General features: G+C 35.1%; 3 protein-coding genes across 4 annotated transcripts; all 3 read left to right on the top strand.

Moving 5' to 3' along the window:
* Nucleotides 1-867: 867 nt before the first annotated feature.
* LOC117235295 lies at nt 868-5,011 on the top strand. The gene is made up of 3 exons (XM_033497176.1): nt 868-1,177; nt 2,923-3,142; nt 3,656-5,011. The coding sequence occupies exons 1-3, from the start codon at nt 1,036-1,038 to the stop codon at nt 3,801-3,803; spliced, it is 510 nt and encodes a 169-aa protein (XP_033353067.1). The 5' UTR covers nt 868-1,035; the 3' UTR covers nt 3,804-5,011.
* Nucleotides 5,012-8,336: 3,325 nt separating this feature from the next.
* LOC117235287 (coagulation factor X-like) lies at nt 8,337-11,054 on the top strand. Its single transcript, XM_033497165.1, has 6 exons — nt 8,337-8,856; nt 8,926-9,803; nt 9,892-10,051; nt 10,147-10,424; nt 10,518-10,729; nt 10,818-11,054. The coding sequence occupies exons 1-6, from the start codon at nt 8,510-8,512 to the stop codon at nt 10,932-10,934; spliced, it is 1,992 nt and encodes a 663-aa protein (XP_033353056.1). The 5' UTR covers nt 8,337-8,509; the 3' UTR covers nt 10,935-11,054.
* Nucleotides 11,055-12,862: 1,808 nt separating this feature from the next.
* LOC117235288 (phenoloxidase-activating factor 2-like) lies at nt 12,863-17,224 on the top strand. 2 transcript variants are annotated; one of them, XM_033497166.1, is made up of 6 exons: nt 12,863-13,003; nt 14,858-15,235; nt 15,767-16,066; nt 16,152-16,420; nt 16,586-16,749; nt 16,881-17,224. In XM_033497166.1, the coding sequence occupies exons 2-6, from the start codon at nt 14,874-14,876 to the stop codon at nt 17,082-17,084; spliced, it is 1,299 nt and encodes a 432-aa protein (XP_033353057.1). In that variant the 5' UTR covers nt 12,863-13,003; nt 14,858-14,873; the 3' UTR covers nt 17,085-17,224. The 2 variants fall into 2 exon arrangements, with proteins under 2 accessions (XP_033353057.1, XP_033353058.1); XM_033497167.1 differs by having other exon boundaries at nt 12,864-13,003; nt 14,858-15,202.
* Nucleotides 17,225-20,002: the final 2,778 nt, after the last annotated feature.

The raw sequence follows: 20,002 nt of genomic DNA, 5'->3' as shown, positions 1-20,002 counted from the left end.
AAGCGGTCTTGGCTAATGTTGGCCAAGCTGCTCGCAGAGAATATTCAATGATTGAACAAAAAAAAGTAAATGTAAATGTTTGTAAACAAATTATGAAACATTATTTGTTCAGTGCCTACATATTTACACAGTAACAATAAAGATGAAGATTAGCGAACATTCTTTTGTCTCTTTTTTCACCAAGAAGAATGATAACGATTTCGATCCAAATCGATCGGAACCGCAAGTTGCCGCAAAAGCGATCCGTCAAACTATAACGAACCGATCGTTAAAAACTACCGCAATGCGAACGATCGTTTTCTAACAGTATTTTTATATAACTGATATGCATCTTGACATTAAAAATAAATGAGTGAAAAACTGTGTCTTCTTTCGTAGCCTGGAATATAACGTCTGCAGATTTAAACTACAATCTAAAGTTATTGTCATCGCGCGGAGAGATCAAAGATATTCAGATAATGCAAACATATTCTGATACGGCATTCGTTTCATCTCGATTCGTTCTTTTGTCTAAGAATTAAATTTGAAACACTTTCGTTACCAATATCTAATAAAAGCTTAACAAAGCTGTTTCAAAACCCAGAAAATGGTAATTTCAATATTTTTGGTACCAACAGAATGTACTAATTTACGCTTTACGATTTACATTTACAAATTTTTAAGCAATTTATCAATTTTAAGGTCATCTTATATTATTCGATCACTAATTCAAGTATTTTTTCATTGGAAACGCTCAAAATCGATCACTGTATGTTTTATTGGTATCGTATTACGCACTTACCTACATATATTTATGAATACAGGCCCAAGTGTAGAGGCACCATCCCCACCATCGGGCCCTTTGGTAGCGATCGTTGGTCACAGTGACATAGTATGACACCCTAGCTCGTCAGTTGAATTTCGAAACTCGACTGTGCTGGACCGGGACGTTTCGTTCGCTGTTTTCCAAAGTCTTTACATTTTCAGCGTTTTCTCGCGAAAAGTCGTGCACTACCCGTCTTTCTCATTTTCACCTTCTCTTCGTTTATATTCACAATGCATATCTTGTGCCCGCAAACACTTCCGTTGCCAGAGGTATCGAACATGTTTTATCCGTTCAACACTAGTCTCGAAGAGGAAATCAAGAGATTGTTTTCTAATTTCACAATCGAAACTCCAAACTCCTCACTTCCAGATGGTAAGTTGATTTAGCATTGATTATTTTCAAGGATATTTCTATAATTTCGCACGATTTTGAAGATACGGAATTTGCTGGAAGAATCTTTAAGTAATACTAACGTCGAAGATCGATCGAAGCGAGACAGAATGCTTTATCGATTTTATATCGATTTTTAGAGCCGGTGAGATAAAAAGCTATTTTAGCCTATGTTAAATTTCCAAATTACGTATGTAGATGATGTAACGTAGCATTGTGTAACGTAACGTAATCTTCTGCGTCGTAAACGATATAGCATCTTCATACTTTTCGTTCCGTAGAAATTTTATTCTTCCTTTCTTTGCTTCTGTTCCCTATCTAAAATGACGTAATTTAATAACACAGTGCGTTCTACAGCAAATTCTAATCCCTACGTCATAATATTTTCGTAAATATTTCTTCTTTATTAAATCGTATTAACTAAATAGTAGCGTAAATAATCTTTAGACGTAACCACAATAGTTTTCTCATTATGAATTCCCTATGACTTACGATAAATATGAACTGTCATCGATGACCATTTGTTTCGCTAAAAACAAGAAACGTGTCACACCAATCCACAAGCAACGCGTTTCTTATTTATGTAACACGAAATGATCGGTAAATTGATTACTGATTAAAATTCAATAAATTAGGTAGTGATTATAGCTTTTAATTTAATGTTTCGATATTGCGTTTCAATTTGAAATTGCGTGTACATATCATGGTTCATAATGCGCGATGAGATCGCGTTCCGATTATCAGATACCTTACATAGTTTGTAAACAAACGAATCGATAAAAGGAATTCTGTATTCTAAAACGTTCTGCGAAATAGCTTGTCCTTCACGATCGCTAGAAACGCATATTCGACCGAGTTTACCGAATCAAGTAAAAAATATCACCTGCTAATTTAATCGCTAAATGCTTATAATTATTTTTTAGTTCGTATTTTACCAATATTTTATGAACATGTAACAACATATTGACTATTTGTTTCTTCGAAGAGAAAAGACAAAGGAAGAAAAAGAAACGATTCAAGTGATCGTTCTTACCGCGATACAGATATTCGAGATCGAGTAAACATAAACAGAAAATGGCAGGTTTTTTGCTCCACCTTAGGTTAAGGGAGCTGAAAGATGATAATTGCGATGGTAATATTCGTATCTCAACATATCTATTCAAAATGAAAACATAGAAATTTTATTGTTAGAGAATGTGTTTTCAATATTGTTTTCGCAGAGAATGTGTTATCAATATAAATATTGTTTTCAGAATCTTTCGATAGTTTTTAAGTCGTGACAATCATAATAATTGTCAGGAATAATATTTATGTTAGATTACACGACCATGTTGTTTTTCGTTACTCGAAAAATCAGGACGAATCTGTTTACAAACTATGAAACACAAGACTTACGGCCGTTATTTTCTCGACTTACACTTTCTCGCATTAGACCTCGAAAAAGCCCTCGCTCGACGAAAATAAACTAGACGTGATTATCCCCGGAGTATTGTATTTCTTTGTAATCGTTCCGTCACCTTCGCAAGCTTTCGATGACTAACGATTGTCTTTAATGCGATCTTTTCACTAATAAGTTTCTCACGTAGAATTACTTTTTATTTATTCGTCATACATTACGTCACTTTAATTGCTTTTCTTTTGTTTTTCTTTTTCCTTTTCCTTTTCCTTTTCCTTTTCTGTGTACTTCGAAGGAAAGCAATTCATGTAATTTTACTTGGTTGTTGTAGTCGATGAAGTAATGGAAGATTTCCGTCAAAATGGGCGTGATTTTGAATACTGTCCAGACCTGGACAATTTTACGGTGCCAGAAATACCACGCCGCAAGAAAAATAAGAAACCTTTACCTACAGAATGCGTTTTCTGTAGAAATAATGGCGAAGAGGAGGCTTATTACAGGAAACATTTGTTAAAAGATGCTGAAGGTCGCGTTTCTTGTCCGGTTTTGAGGTAAATCGAACTTTCACTTCTCCCGTCGACATATTTTTTCTATCCTTCTGCAGTCCAAACAAAATTCTATTTCGTTCCAACTTGTTCATGCTCGGTAAGTTACTTTTACGTTCTACTGATAATTTAGACGAATTTACATATTTCATAATTAGAATTCCACATTATAATAATATTAGTGAAACTTTACAAATCATTAATATATATATATATATGTATGTATGTATATGTATATGTATATGTATATAACTTAAGAACTTAAGATAACTTAAGATAACTTAAGAACGTAAAAGTAAGTAAATAATCATCATCCTATTTGAAAAGGAACTTTGTAAACTGACTCATAACTTGTTGAATCATTGATATTCTGAATTGGTAAATTATTATTATTATTATTATTATTATTATTATTATTATTATCATTATTATTATTATTAAGCTCCAGAAAAAGTATTAAAAAGAAAAAAATTCAAGAGCTATAATTTTCAAATTATATTCACACCATCTTTTCTTTAGGGCCTATACATGTCCAATTTGCGGTGCGTACGGAGACGTGGCTCATACGGTTAAGTATTGCCCGAAGAGCCAGAAACCTGGAACATTAGCGACGGTGAATACGTTCAAGCTATTGAGAAACTCCATGGGCAAACGACGCGTCAAGTAAAACGCACATGACACTCGAACACTCGTGTCACCATCGTCGTGTCATAAAACATGGAAGAATCTATCTACTTTTCGTCGAGGACTTCAAAGAACAGATGCTTCGAACTTTTCAAGCGTTTCGGTATATCATCTGCTGACAGGTAATCTTACCATTGTCGCATCTTTCCAAAACAAGCAACGAAATAAAGTGCCTTACAAGAGTATGCGTTCTAATTTCTAGCAACGATTTGCGCAACAAAGTTGCCATCACGTTGATCTGCTGCGGCGAAAGTTTATTTTGCATTTCTTTCACTCTATTATCTTTGTTCTTCTCTTTCTTACATTGTATTTATTTCTCCCCATTCGTGCAATAGCACGTAGTGTACGTAGTGAAAAGGAGACGTAAAATAAACCTGGAAATTTCTAAGAAAAGCAAAGACCGTTCTTGTAACACGAACCGTCTAGACAATCGAGAGGCTGCATCCAAAGATCTTATTGTTAGTTGTAGGAATTATACGAAACGTGGTGCCATATATTCTCGTCAAACGTGTCGTTTTAGCTCTTCCTTGCAATATTGCGAACAAATATTCATTCGTATATGAATATACGTAGTTTTTCCATTTTTCTCGAGCCAGCACTTGATACCATAAATATATTTTTTTAATTTATATACGTTTATCGCATTTGCGTAACGTCCACGAACACCTATATCCCTTAATGTTAGTCTTCAACCGAATTTTACGCCGATGTAAGAACGAATTGAATTCGATTTATTGAAACGAATATGTACTGTGATAATGTGAATAAGAAGATTAACAATTTTTATACGACAGTCAGATATATGACATTGTTCAAAATCGTACTGATTCTCTATAAACCGTTTAACAAACGCAAATTACATTTTCCTATCTTAAATGCTTTGAGTCAGGATTTTTTTTATCGAGACACGCCAATGGACAGAGAGAATTATACTTATTTGAGCTGAAATGAAACAAAGCAACTCTTACATGATATTGCGACTTGAAAGCTTTTACGCAGTTTTATCTACCAACATTAAATGTAACATGGAGACTGCGTTTGTACTTTACTAACGGTTAACCAAAATTATAAGAGAAAAGTTTTTCTTTTTAAGGTTAACTTCTCTTAAACGACCGACGAGAGGGACCAATGAAATAAAGTTCCTTTTAAAGTGTATACTTGATCGTTCCATAACAATTAAGTAGGTACGTAGAATATATACAAAAGTTTGCAGCTCGTACATTATACTTTTAATTTACCAGACTTCTTTCATGACGCTCGTCATTTTCGAACAATGATCGAAATAATTAAAAAGTGAAATTACGCATAGTCTCTATATATATCTATGGATGTTTAGTTACTTTGATGAAACCGACGAACTTGCAAAGCCTCTCGTTCCTGTGTCTTGACTGTGAGTCTCGTCGAAGGTCACCGAAACGAGAATACCAGCAATTAGTCGTGATGTTTACATTCTTTTGATCGGTACTTCGATAACTGACGGTCAGATTCGTGGCTCTTTCCAGGCAGTGGCTTTTTTGTTCGCCGCTTCACCGATCTTTCTTAGTGCGCGTATTTCACTTTAGACATCCGTCACACGTTCGTCGAAGCGTACCAAGTCGAATCAGATAAGTACGTATCGTTCTGTCATATTAACCCTGAATGTATACGAGCGACATTTTACCGCGCTATTTCGCTGCGTTTATATATATATATCTGTCTTTATTGTTCTTAATAAGAAAACGAAGAAAGAAGAAACATAAAATATCGCTCTCGTGCATTTAGGACTAACACAGCTGAACGAGCGGGTGAATGCATTGGTTTCTCTGCAGCGAGTTTGCTTTTGTAGTTTTGGAAATATTTTTGAATTAGATTAAGCGATAATGTCGAACCTTTAGTATATTCTTTATACTTTATTTGGTAAATTTATTTATTTTCGAATGATCGAAAATTTTTGTTTTGCGTATTTTCATATCTAGTGACGAGTAGATTTAAGGTTAATTTTCACAGGGGATTTCGAATACAGTTTATCGTTTGGCGATAGCATTTAACGAAACTATTTAAGGAAAGATGAGAAAACAATTGTTTTCCGGAATACTTTATCGATAGATTTTACAATTAGTAATCAAACAGTTGCATAGTTGTATGTAAAGGTATCGGCTCATCATATTGGAGATTATGTCTGAGGAGACGTAACCTATTGGGCGGTTTTGAAATCGTATTAGAATTGTTTCGTGCAATTTAATAGTACTTCAGATTTTCTTGTGACACTTGTTTGTGCACGCAATGAGACAGGAGAGGAAGAACAGTCACTCCTGCTCTCTGTAGTGTTGCATTGCTCAAGTATTCCCTCTATGTAAGATCGAATTCCGTGTTGTAACTTTTAATCGAAATTTCAGGGAGTTGATATGGATAGAACAATGAGTTTATAGATATGTGTACATTAATTAGATTTCTATTACAGAGTCTTTTATGTTCAAGTTCCTATTATATAGTAATTATTGGTATTTACGTGTTAGGATATTATTACCTATAAAATAAGAATGACTATATTACTTCTGGAGATACATTATGATTGCCGAATACTTTTGTACCATAGATTGACTGTATTCAAGGGGAGAGAGACTTAACAACTTCTAAGAACGAGACCAAAACGATGGCTCGTGTATCTTATTGTCTTTTTTTGTTCTCCTAATGGGTAAATTAGAGATCCCAAATCTAGGGAATTACTTTGTTTTGTTACTTTCGTTACATTTCTATACTTTATAAAGAAATACTATATACTATATACTATACTATATAAAGAAATAAGGGTCGATCCATAGACTGCTGTTTCTATATTTGCCGTAAGATATGAATTGTTTATAAAATTTATTGTATTTCTAATATTTATATAACTACTAACATAATAACATATACATAAATACTAGTTGTAATTAAGTATTATCTATTGATAATGATGTATAGCAGCCCAAAGAGATAATAAATGCGAGGAATAATCGAACAAATTTTTTACTCTGCTGATATATCGTAAATTATAACGTGACCTGCGACTTTCTTTTTATAGTATATATAAAAACAATGCGCAAAATAATTAAAGAAGGAAGCCATGTTGCGTTTACTATGTGCACTGTCGCTGGCATTATACGTATAGTACGTATAGTAGATGATTCACAATAAAACGCGAGATGACGTTACAGTAATCTGATGCCAGTGTGGTTTACGATTATGAGCGGCAGGTGATAACGTAGTAATAGCAGCCAGAAGAGAGCCCTAAAGAGTACAGAGAAAAGGTAGCTAATTCCGATGGTTATTACGCTGTAATATTCCTTACTCGTTCCACGTTCCGTTCATCCCTGATATATCTCAACACTATTCCTGATAATCCAAAAAGAATTGTACAAATGTTAATTTCCGCGCGATTATTCTTCGATCGCATGATCCACTCCTTTGTCAAGCATATTATTATATATTATATGGCGAGCGATTGAATGTGGCGAAATTTTTTAGAATCTTCAAGAACACACGAGAGAAAGAAGCGAATGCTAATTTTGTAATTTGATGATGTTCAATAGTATGATGAATGCTTATTTATTTTGAATTTATTTTGATACGAATGAAAAAAAGGGACATGTGATATTTTAATTTAGTTTCGATCTTTTCACAACGATGCGCTCGCCATTTCTGCATTGTAATTTTACGGTATATTTTGCGTATTGCCGTCATGATACATTATATATGTTTGCATCTCATCATTTTTCTTATCATTAATGTTATTTGTACTACTATATTATTAATATTATGTTATTGGCGTGACATTATTTAAGTGTACGTAGTCTGATAGTTTGTATCATGATTATCGATGTTTATTAAAGAATACTGCAATTTAAACGAGTGCTTATTTCAAAATATAACCTAACTCAAGAGAAGTAATCGATGTTTAATTGTTCTTTATCAGAAAATCGCGTATAAAAAAAGAAAGGGAAGATATCACATTTTACAGGCAGAAACCAAACTTTGCGTGACGGTGGATTTCATGGAAACTGTTCACGTTTTATACGACATACGCGTCGCCGAGCACAAATCGTTTCGCACGCTTCCAACCGGTAGAAGCAATTACGTCGCTGCGTTTCGATGATTAACCGTCAGGAAGATTTTTGTAGCACTTTTTGCACCGCGACTAAAACGTAATATCTTTTCTTCTTAATCCGACATTCCCTCTCCGTCTTCAAATTTAATTTCAAACATCGACATCAGGAACACCCAAGTTAATTTATCCGACGCTATTTAAACGCAAGTTATTTATTTCGCGCGCAGATTAACTCGTAGCTAGTCATAATATTTTATGCCGATACTTTTGTGATAGCCGATGGTTTACTAGGTAAGTGGGTCACTCTTTGTATTCGTTACGACGAGTTGCTCAAATAATCGCTCCAGTATAAGTGGATATTGTCAATGATTTTATTATAGACAAGCCTAGCGTATCAAAATAGCTCTTCACTAAATATAGAATAACCAAACAGAAAGAAGAGCTCGTAAACATTAATTTTTATCTGGCCGCATCTTCGAGCCAGTGGATAAACCATGACGTAGTTGCGCTATTGTTTAGAAAATTGAGAACTTGGTCCATATAATAAAACAACCTATTAGCCTTGTGAATGAAATCTGGATATTCCTAGTATGTCAGGAAACCGACACATCCTGTATACATAAATGACGAGTCGTGTTAAAAATCGTTCAATAGAGAACGAGCCAGCGAATAGAAAACAAGCCATGCTGCGGCCTTTTGTGCTAGTTTATTTTATCACGATCTTCTTGATGATTACAAAAATAATATCTTCTAACAAATCGAACGAAGAAGTGAGAAAAGTGGACAGAACGTTTCACAGTGCCTCGTCACCCTTATTCTTGTTTCATCTACTCAAACTGAAGAAAAAGATCCAGAAGATAGAGAATGTGCCAACCACCCCGCCAACCGCAGACTGCATTTGCGTTCCTTACTACCTATGCGACGCTAACCGTACTATAATTACAGAAAACATTGGAATGATCGACATTCGGTAAATTTTTCTATACCACCGATAAAATTAATTCGTTTGGTTGACTGATGGTTTCTTATGTCAAAACAGATACCGAAGATGCACCGGAGACTTGGAAGTGTGTTGTCATCTACGGAACGCAACAGTCACCACCACTACTATGAAACCTACTACAACTACAACAATGAAACCTACTACTACTACTACTACTATGAAGACAACTACCACTACGAAGGCAACCACCACTACGAAGGCAACTACCACTACGAAGGCCACCACTACGACCACTTCGACTCTCCCGCCGGTGATTTTTCCAACCACAAACCCTCAACCTGACCCAATCTGTGTCTGCGTGCTTGTAACTCAATGTAATGCAAACGGAATCATCGGCTATGGCGGAGAAGGCGTAATCAATCCTCGTCTGCAATATATCGAGTGTCCCAGCAGCAACATGGTGTGTTGCAGACCGGCCAGCGTGATCCAGTATCCTGTAGTAACCAATCCTCCGGTTGTCTCTCCACAAATTTGTGTATTATGTGGAAATGCAATTCAGTGCAACAACGGGGTCGTGATTCCAGTAAACGTCGGGATCGTGAATCCTTTGATGACTTACAATCAACAGACGTGTCCTGTGCCAACGTCTTGCTGTCAGGGGATAAACACAGGCTATGGAAATGGGATTCCAATGGTAATCGGACCCATTAGAAATCCTGGCACTTCTCAGGCTTGTTATTGCATGAAAAGTTGGTTGTGCACGCCAGGAAACTCTGTCAGTACGGGTGGAGCTGGTGCCATCGATCCAAGGTTCTCCGTGTGTGGAAACACGGACGAAATTTGTTGTCGAGCCTCTTCTACGATCAATATAGCAAGAAATCGCAATTTAGATGGATTAGGAGAGAGTATTATAAATGGTGAAGCGTCCTTCTCGGAACCTGGGTGTGGTATTCAGAATAAAACGTACGCGGCAGGTACATAGATTGTTGTAAATGATTGTTGAGTCTTGTTAAATTAATGAAACGTTAAGTTAATCGAAACTGATGTTTTATTTTCTCACAGCCCAACCTTACCCTGTGGACACTGGAAAAACGTATTTCGCCGAGTTTCCGTGGATGGTAGCTCTGTTAACAATAGAATCAGATGGTAAATATCTATTCCAATGCGGAGGATCTATGATTACCAAGAGCGCTGTCCTTACGGCTGCGCATTGTGTTACCAAGTAAGCAGATTATGCAAATTTTATAACTGAAAATTCAACTTGACTATTGAATACTAAAATTTACGAGAAAAGGATATTAAAATATAGCTTGTTAGTTTAGGAAATGGTAGACCGATAGCGCGTTTTGGTCAATGGGATCTGGAAAATCAAGCTGGCGACCAACCGTTACCCTTTCAAGACGCAAACATAAAAGCCATAATAACCCACCCCCAATTCTATAGTGCTGCTCTATACAACGACATAGCAGTGGTCATTTTAAATGGACCGGTGAAATTGAATGTCAACGTCGCCCCTATTTGTATGCCGCAGCAGGGATTAACATTTCCCGCTGGTACTAGGTGTATCGGCACAGGTTGGGGAAAGAACTCGTTCGGTAAAATCATTATGATATTTGTATGTTTTTCTATTTATACATAATCGCAACGTCCTCCTATTTATCAAATCGGAATCAAATGTCACAACACAGGTGGAACGTATCAAACTGAGTTAAGGAAAGTAGAACTTCCTCTGGTGGACAGAACTGATTGTCAAAATCGTCTTCGAACGACGAGATTAGGAACGTATTTTCAGCTACATAGCTCCTTTGTTTGTGCTGGAGGAGAAGCAAATAGGGATACGTGTCGCGGAGACGGCGGTGGACCTCTTGTGTGTCCTACAGCCACGGGACAATACTTTCAGGTATCATATTACTTCAAGTATTACGTTCTAGAGGTGCCTATAAATGAGAAAAAAAAGTACAAAAATTATTTTAAACTTCTTTTCTTAGGCTGGTATAGTGTCTTGGGGAATCGGTTGCGGATCATCAAATATTCCCGCCGTTTACACGAATGTAGCGCAATACTCGCAATGGATCGGTCAACAATTGGCAACTTACGGGGCGTGATAGAAAATAAATATAGTTTATAAATTTTTTATCTAGTCTTTTTAATTTATGATGCATATTTTTGTGTCATTTACTGTATAAAATTGTGTACCATAAAAAAATACACAGCGCAAGAAAATATTCGTCTTTGTAAATGTAACGAATGTGATAATTTAGCGGTTTGATAAAATTATTTTTGTCATGCCGGTACTTATTTCTATTTTCTCCCCTTATTATATCAATTTTCCTTGTAGCCATATTTTATGTTCGACAGCAACAATGAGCTACATAAATCAACTAGAATTACTGAACTCGAAAATACCGAGAACAATAGTCAATGCCCATGGTATGTCAGAAACGAGGATATACGCAAAGATTTAAAAATACCAATTGTCAAAGAAGAAATTGGCAGGTAAGCAGAAAAATACAAAGGAAGGACGGCAACTTATCCAAACCAGCTGGCTGCTGAAGCGAGCAAAACTCTCATAGAAAGAAGACTAAAAGGAAAACACTCAACTGACCTCACTAAAGAAATAAGATAGTCAAACTTAAAAATCCTGCTGGGTATCCTGTCTGGTATCCTGCTGGGGATAGCCATCCACATGTTATTTAGCAATTAAGTTAGAAAAATTTAGCAAATGTCCGGTTGGACAAATTGTAAAGTACAAATTAAATAATAAAAAAGAAAAAAAAATTTCATGTTCGAATAAACGCAACGTGTACCGACTTTTGTTCGAAGCAATAACAAACATAACCTATAAAACTACAAATGTTTCCTCTAAATATTCCATGAAACTAAACTATGTCATTCGGTTAGAAAAATATTGATTACAGTTTTGAGTCACTAGGAGGTGAACAATGCACACTATTATGATATTTTCTCAGATAATAATAATATTCTCCCATCAATTATCTACGATATGCATCGCTAAATATTATAACGTGAATGTTATATCAATTATTGTAAAATCTCACGAGTTGATAAGAACGATTAACGGGACATTGTTGCGACCTATTTTTTACAACGCATCTAAATTGCATCGATATCATCTATCCATTGTCGCGACATCTAGTGTAAAATAAATCAATTATTATACGTCAAATTATTTATTCAAGTAAAGTCTGATACAAACGATTTCTGCGCGCGATGTCACTGTGATCATAATATGTCTATCTTTGTTGCTTTTAACTAGGAAAATAGAGAAAAGTATATAATTATGGTGATATTGTGCGAACAAAAATGATTTGTCTGCATTAGATCTATATGCTCAAAGCAACAAAGAAATGACAAAGTAACAACAAAGAAATAACTTTAGTATCCTTTTTTTATTTGGAATATGTACGAGTAACTGAAATCAGAATAGTTAAGGAGTTTACTTGACCTTAACATAAAAAAATGGCGAATTCTAAGAACATATTAAATTCCCGACACGTTCTTTAGAAGCAACAGCAGTTGAAATTAAATGGAGATAGATACAAATCTTCGAGAGGTTATCGCTCAATGGATATACGCAAAGTTAGTGACCTGTTAGAATTTTATTTTTACTAATAGAAATACCACTGTTTAAATTCACGAAAACTTGTTTCGGTAACGAATCCAAGAGGAAATCAAATTCAGTTTTTATTATGAATATCTCGAAAGACAAACTTCCGAGTTTGGATATCAACAGCCTTTGGAAATCAGCGTTAAGACGTACGTATTGTAGAAAGTTGTACAATTTATAAATAATAGCGTAAAAATTTATAAGTAATAACGAGATTGTTAAAAAAGGGAATCCTACCTATTCCGAAAAGGAAAGAAATTTGCTCGTATAAGTTCCATGGTTGCGCATGGGGAATACCACCTAAGTGGTGGGAGCAAGATCATGTTGATACCGAATGGGTTAAGAGTTCAGAGGAAACATAATACGCGTTATATATGAACGCTGGAATGGAGAATCATGAAATCATGAACACTGGTGGGGGCAACTCTCATAAATGCTCGAAGCTTGGCTGCTATATGTGCAAACGAAGAAATCGTGAGCTCGACATTCTGTTGTGTTGCTCTTCCAGAAGAAAACTCGGCAGCGTATATTTAAGATCGATTTATAGTGAGTACTCCATTGTTTTTTATATACGACGTATTACATGAACGTAATGTATTGTATTGTAGTTATATACCTTTTGGTGTTTAACGAAATTAAATAATTAAAGTAATAGGAATATGATTATAAATTTTAGTTCTTTTCATTTTTGTAAAAAAATCAATTTGTAAATTATGTAAATAAACCTTGTGGAACTATAGAGAAATTCTAGGTACAACATGTGTCACACTGTTTATAAAGATATAAAAGAAGATAAAGGTATGAAGAAATTGTTGGAAGTTTTCTTGGAAGTCCTTGACGGGCAATACTAACACTTGTTTCCTTGAAATGTGATAAATACGTATGTACTTATTACGGTTAGAGTAATTTCTGTAAAAGTATCTTTGATGGTTGATTTTATATCTAAGTGACAAGTTCGTTCGATTAATCAACGTAAAAGAGTGAAAGAATATTTCAGTTCGAGAATGTGGATGTTTCGACTGGATGGTCAACCGGTTCTATATAATAGTGTCAAGTAGATCAGGAAAAAGGTCAGTGTCACGAATACCTGATCTGACACGAATGCGGGGGCAGATGCTTACATAATAATTTCCTATTAATACGATGCTTTGTTAAGTTTTACATTTAGTTCTTGGCATCATTGTTCTGACTGCATGTTTCTACGATTTTCCGCTTTAATGATTTTATTTACATCTCTTTTAAGCTATCGCGATAAATCTTGGAAATTTCGAACAGGAAAACTTTGCTTATTTGGAATTCATGGATTATTTAAAAACATTGCGTAACATGCTGGATAATTAATTGCATTCAGCCACCCATGACGAAGTTTACAGTCAAATGTTGATTTATATTTGGTTACGCAGTGAAACGATAATTATTTTTTCTAGAAAACCTTGAAACGCTTGTCTTAATTTCAATGATTGCAGTTAGATTGCGAAACCAACCAATTATTATTCGTTAGACCGCGAACTTCTCCGGATTTCCACAGCCTCTTCAAGTCGAATATTTTCCTGAATATCAAATGTATTTTTTTATCAAGGTAAACGACAATTACATTTATCAATATAGTTGATAATCTGCCTCGTCGACTAGTGTAATGAAGATAAATTATCTTACGTTGGACGCTAATGTCGACTATGAACGATTACCCCGTGTATATGTTTTGAAAGCGTTAGAAGAAATTAGTATGAAACTACATAAAAGACGAGTAATGGTCAATGTTAACGATTGAACACCTCGAGCTTACCCTACGGTAAATTTTTCGAAATGCTTCCCGTATGTTTGTCTATCTAAAGGGGAAAGAGAGAGGAAGGGGATATCGTCACGTCATACCGGTTTCATCTTCGTGAAGTCATTCTTTTTATATGCAAAATAAAATGAGACTACCGTAGTCAGCCTATAATCTCTTGCGATGCCCGTAGACATTTACCTTGGGGCATCTATTTGAGTATCGATTTTGTCCTTTTGCGGACATTCAGGTATGCGCAAACTATCGATGAACCAACCGCATTTTCTCTTTTTCTTTTTCTTGTGAGACTGGTGTTGTAACTAGATTAACAAGTCTTCTTTATAAAAATATTTTATTGCCTCGAGAGCGGATTATTTTTCTTGCATCAAATCGAATCGAATCTTCATTCGAAAAACATTCATTGACCAATCAAGTAAATTATTCAATCTATCCTCTCGAGACTTGACAAATCACGCCGAGGGTTTATCCCAAACCCGGAAAAGGTCTGGTTAACATCCTCTTATAGTCCCTACTTATACCATCTCAAGAACTCAAGGCCTCAAGAGCCATTGCACCTCATGCTCTTGAGATTGTAAAGATCCACTCTAATCTATGGAATAATTCTGTTTCAGAACTTTCAACACAGCAATGTGGAGAATACTATTGACACTGGCTGTGTCCAGCTTTTCTTTGGTTGTATCAGCCCCCCAAAAGGATGGTGGATTGGATTCCTTGATAGCGAGCCTATCTGGGACAAATTCTTCAACTCAGACCCCTATGGCGGACAATGAGTTGAATGCTTTAATATCGAACGTATTTACTCAACCAACCAACCAACCAATCTCCACTACAGCGGCGACTATTTTGGGTACAGATAACAAGACGAAACAACCACAAGAAGACTGTACATGCGTGACGTATTATCTATGTCGAAACGGCACCATTTCAGACGACGGAGAAACAATCATTGATATCAGGTCCGGTTTCAATGATGAGACTAGCTATGTGGGGTGAGTTCTAAAGATTAGTCTCAAAATGGCAAGTCTTGGCACTGTTATTGGCACAAGTAATGCACGATTGTCAAGTAATATTGGATTGATTGTATCTACGCTAAGAACATATGGACATATTTATCGAGTGTGAATAAATACACAGCAAAGCTGATTTTGCATGTACGATGATTCGTTGTCTAACAAAATATGTGGATGTCAGGTTTGTTTATTACTTGTTCGTGTGAGCTTTAATTCTCATTGAATCGAATGTGCACGCCGCATGAGACTATCTTTGGATCTACTCCAAATAGATTTTTCGTTTTATGTAATGAAAGCAATATCGTCAACCACTCTAACTAATATTACAGTTAAAATTCTTTTGATGTGGCTTTTGAAATATGAAGTGAGAAATTTGTGTAGCCAGAAATTTGTACACTTGGATCTTTATAGTGTCATTGTATAAATTATATCTTATTTCTTTGTATCTTCATTATAATATTGATTTATGGAAATATAACCTCAAAAATATACACAATGTTAACGATACAGAGCCTCATGGGGCAAGTGCGCGGACTACATGGAAGTCTGTTGTAAGCCACCAGACAGGTCCAACGAAATAATTACGCCCCCGCCAATCGAGAGAAAAGGTTGCGGGCAAAGACACCCCAACGGCGTTGGTTTCAGAATTACCGGCGCCGTCGATAATGAAGCGCAATTTGGCGAGTTCCCGTGGATGGTGGCTATATTGAAGGAAGAAATGATCGGAAATGAGAAAGTGAACCTTTATCAATGCGGAGGTTCCTTGATTCACAAGCTGGCTGTTTTAACAGCCGCCCACTGTGTGCAAGGGTAAATAATCTAATCCTTCTAAATATTATGATTGACATCGATTCACCTGGCATTTTGTAACTAAACACTCGTAATTTTCCAATAGAAGACAACCATCTGAGTTGAAAATTCGTGCTGGAGAATGGGACACGCAAACTAAGGACGAAATATATCCTCATCAAGATCGTACAGTAGAAAAAGTAGTCGTTCACGAAAATTATAAAGCCGGCACTCTATTTAATGATTTCGCCATTTTGATCTTGTCTGAGCCGGTGAATCTCGTGGACAACGTGGATCTCGTTTGCCTGCCAGAACGAAATGCTGTGTTCGATCATTCTCGATGTTTCGCTAGTGGCTGGGGAAGAGATATTTTTGGTAAAGATCTCCAGGCGAGCGCCTACAGTTTTACGTAGATTTCGAACTACTAGAAAGCGTGCTGATATAAACACAATACAATTACGAAATTCAATTTGAATAGATCTATTCAATCTTATTTTAAAAATTCTCGAACTTCTAATTGGAACGTTTGTTGGTTTATAGGTAAGGAAGGACACTACCAGGTAATCTTGAAGAAAGTAGAATTGCCGATAGTGCCTCGTAAAGAATGTCAGGACAAGCTTCGAGAAACTAGACTAGGAAAATACTTCCGTCTTCACGAAACCTTTATATGCGCTGGTGGAGAGACTGGGAAAGATACCTGCAAAGTAAATTAATTATTATACATAGATCTTATAATCCATTGTCAAATCCATTATAGCTTTTTTGTCATGTACTATCATTGTATTATCACGTAAATCATATATCATGTATTATAGAATATAAAATTTTCTTTTAGGGTGATGGAGGAGGTCCTCTTGTATGCCCCATGAAGAGTAATCCTGGTACGTATTTACAAGCAGGTATTGTAGCATGGGGAATCGGTTGCGCGGAAGGTGGAACTCCAGGTGTTTATGCCAATGTTGCCTCAGCGCGTGATTGGATCGATGAACAAATGGCTTTTAACAACTTGGATAATACTGTTTACCAACCTCAAGCATAGACTGACTGATTTTTGCAAATCTTTTTATAAGTTTGTATACATAGCAATCAATGTCGTTTTTCCATGGAAAGACTGCTGTATTCTTCGGGTACTATTTTTTTAATAATAATGTGCGTGAGATCCGTTAGTGGATTTTTTTTTCAGAAAAATATTCCCTCGAAACTTAGATACTTTTTTACAATTCTAAATAGCTCTGGCATTACTTTCTTGGTTAGATTTTTCCTCTTTCCCTTTGTATTGTAAAATTAAATGTGCAAAATAAACGTGGAAAATAAACGTGAAAAGTAAACGTAAATATCTAACGAGAAATAACAGTTTCTGTAAAGTTAAAGCTAATGATTGAATATAATTTTTATGTCGAATAACTAATCTGTCAAATATCTCCACAGTTAAAAAGTATGGAGATAAAAAAGAATGTTAAATAATGGTGATCATAAAATTATATTTGGTCGTAGACTTTGTCACGTAAAATTCGTGATAAAAAAGGAAGAGCTGAGCAACAGCTTAACTTGACTGTCCTTTTATATTTTTATATGCTTTTATTCACAAAAGTGGTTAAATACAATATTACAATGAAGTAGCCAAGTTACAAACTATTGAAATAGTTGTTCAAATCGCGGTCATGACTGTACCCAAATGCTACCAAATGTCCAAATCGGACAAATTGTGAATGTAAACAACTAAATAAAAAAAAAAAGAAAAGACTGTACCCAAGACAAGTCTCGTGGTCGAATGCTCGCAGTTTTATATGTTGAGTTTGTCGAAGTTGAAGAGCATGGAGAGGATGAGTGGCCTACGTGATGGGAAAAATTTGGTGTTGGGCCGTATGCAAAGGTAAGGTCAAAATTCAAAGATTCATTGTCAGGTAGTGTGGAATGACGTGAATTTGGATATGGTCGTTGTCACAACTTCTACAAGGTGCACTTAACACGTGTTTGGCAAATGAAATAGCTTATGAGCATATCACTCCATTGATTCTCTTCAGATACGCTATAGAGACAGTCCAATGTATTGTGTTTCCAGACCCTTAAGCATATTTTAGAGAGGTATGCCTGCTTTTTAGGAAAAATATCGTGAACAATCTTTCGTTGAGGTTGGTTACACGAGCTAGAAACGTTCACAATTGCTTTTTTTTTTATTGAAATGCAATTTTCCAATCAGTGGTTGACATAATAATTCGTTTACACGACTGTCACGTGACGAGGTCTTAGTTCAAATTTTTTGCATATATACATAGATGTAAACGCGGAAAGTCGCATAAATTTTAAGCGTTTCATTTGTAATACATAGATTGAAATACATTGTGTGTAGTTAATATGAAATTTTATTTTATTTTATTATTTAATTTGTACTTTACAATTTGTCGAGCTGGGCATTTGGTAAATTTTTCTAACTTAATTGCTAAATAACATGTGTATGGCTACCTCCAGCGAGATACCATGTTCGAGTTTGACTACCTTATTTCTTTAGTAAGGTCAGGTAGGTGTTTTCCTTTTAGTCCTTTTTCTATGAGAGTTTTGCTCGCTTCAGCAGCCAGCTGGTTTGGACGTTGCCGTTCTTTTCTTGTATTTTTCTGCGTACCTGACGATCTCTTCCTTGACCGTTGGTATTTTTAAGCTGAATATATCCTCGTTTCTGGCATGCCATGGGGCGTTCACTATTGTTCTCAGTATCTTCGATTATAACGACTATAGTAGTATGAAACAAGCGCTGTTTTTATTAAACTTTAAAAATTATATTACTTCCATAGTAAAAAGAGACGTATATTTTTTATATAATTAAAAATATCTGTTTCTTTTTAATTTAACGTACCCTACACTTAATTGTACTTGTAATTTATTTATGTGAAAGATTTGTATAATCTTATTTGAATTCTTTGTAATAAGTTTTTGAATTTAATGTCGTAAATTTATGAAAGAATCAAAAAAGCTTTCTAAAATTCATGTACTAATTATTTACAGTATAACTGTTAATATAAACACTTCTTGTTGGAATTAATTATTCGAATAATTCTGTACTTTCTAATCTTCTTAACTGATAACAGGCATATTCGTAACTTATGGTAACTTGCGCCTGCCTCCTCGTACTTCTAGTATAAAAATTTAGTAAGTGGGGGTAAATAAGTTGTGTTGTAAGAAAAAATGGGCACTTAAGGCTTCAAACGGCCCTGAAACGACGAACTTATAATATATATAAATATTCATTGTACTTTTTGACTCTGTAACATCAATTGTCCTAATGTCCGTTTACACACGTAACTTCTAATTTCGATCGGTATATTTATTCAAGTCAGGCACACTAATCCAGAAACAGCAGTCACATTACTACAAGGGCACATCACAAAAATAGAAAAATGGCTACAAGATAAACAAATAAAAGCAAATCCCAGTAAATGCAACCATATTACACTAATCATATTACATCCAACTGAATGGCACTCACATAACATAAACAAGGCAAGTTAAATACCTACTTAAACACACAACTTACATGGAAACAACATACTAAATCAATTATAGACAAAATACGGATAAAAAGAAGACAGATGTACTGGCTATCAGAATTAAATCAAAATTTAAAAAAAGATAAATATAATGAAAATTACAATTCAGACTGTAACAATAAAAACCTTGTTGAAGAGGGAAATAATGTAATACATACTCCAAATAAGAATTCATAAGAGCAACGATTTATTAAGTCAAAAATGTAACAGTACTAACTAGAATGGTACTAATAATACTCCCAAAAAAAGAAAGTTAAGTAGACATTGTGTACCATCCAAAGAAAAGTGAATCTTGTATATTATATATTGTATAATGTAATCGTTATATATTAAAAATAGTTAAAAAATTATACGAGTTAAAAGTTTTAACCAATGATATAGCATTCAGTACTATTGAATGGATGAAAAGAACTGA

This window comes from Bombus vosnesenskii, unplaced genomic scaffold, assembly GCF_011952255.1.
Source record: "Bombus vosnesenskii isolate JDL3184/JDL3185 unplaced genomic scaffold, Bvos_JDL3184-5_v1.1 scf7180000013315, whole genome shotgun sequence".
Lineage (NCBI taxonomy): Eukaryota > Metazoa > Arthropoda > Insecta > Hymenoptera > Apidae > Bombus > Bombus vosnesenskii.
Note: the sequence above shows the minus strand (reverse complement) of the source record. Positions and strands in the feature narration are given on the sequence as shown.

Bases quoted from the DNA above. Each gene is read 5' to 3' on its own strand.
- LOC117235295 (XM_033497176.1), top strand. From the start codon at position 1,036: ATGCATATCTTGTGCCCGCAAACACTTCCGTTGCCAGAGGTATCGAAC. The intron at 1,178-2,922 runs GTAAGTTGATTT...TGGTTGTTGTAG, and splicing joins AAACTCCTCACTTCCAGATG to TCGATGAAGTAATGGAAGAT. The intron at 3,143-3,655 runs GTAAATCGAACT...TCTTTTCTTTAG, and splicing joins GTTTCTTGTCCGGTTTTGAG to GGCCTATACATGTCCAATTT.
- LOC117235287 (XM_033497165.1), top strand. From the start codon at position 8,510: ATGACGAGTCGTGTTAAAAATCGTTCAATAGAGAACGAGCCAGCGAAT. The intron at 10,052-10,146 runs GTAAGCAGATTA...ATAGCTTGTTAG, and splicing joins GCTGCGCATTGTGTTACCAA to TTTAGGAAATGGTAGACCGA. The intron at 10,425-10,517 runs GTAAAATCATTA...GTCACAACACAG, and splicing joins TTGGGGAAAGAACTCGTTCG to GTGGAACGTATCAAACTGAG.
- LOC117235288 (XM_033497166.1), top strand. From the start codon at position 14,874: ATGTGGAGAATACTATTGACACTGGCTGTGTCCAGCTTTTCTTTGGTT. The intron at 16,421-16,585 runs GTAAAGATCTCC...GTTGGTTTATAG, and splicing joins CTGGGGAAGAGATATTTTTG to GTAAGGAAGGACACTACCAG. The intron at 16,750-16,880 runs GTAAATTAATTA...ATTTTCTTTTAG, and splicing joins CTGGGAAAGATACCTGCAAA to GGTGATGGAGGAGGTCCTCT.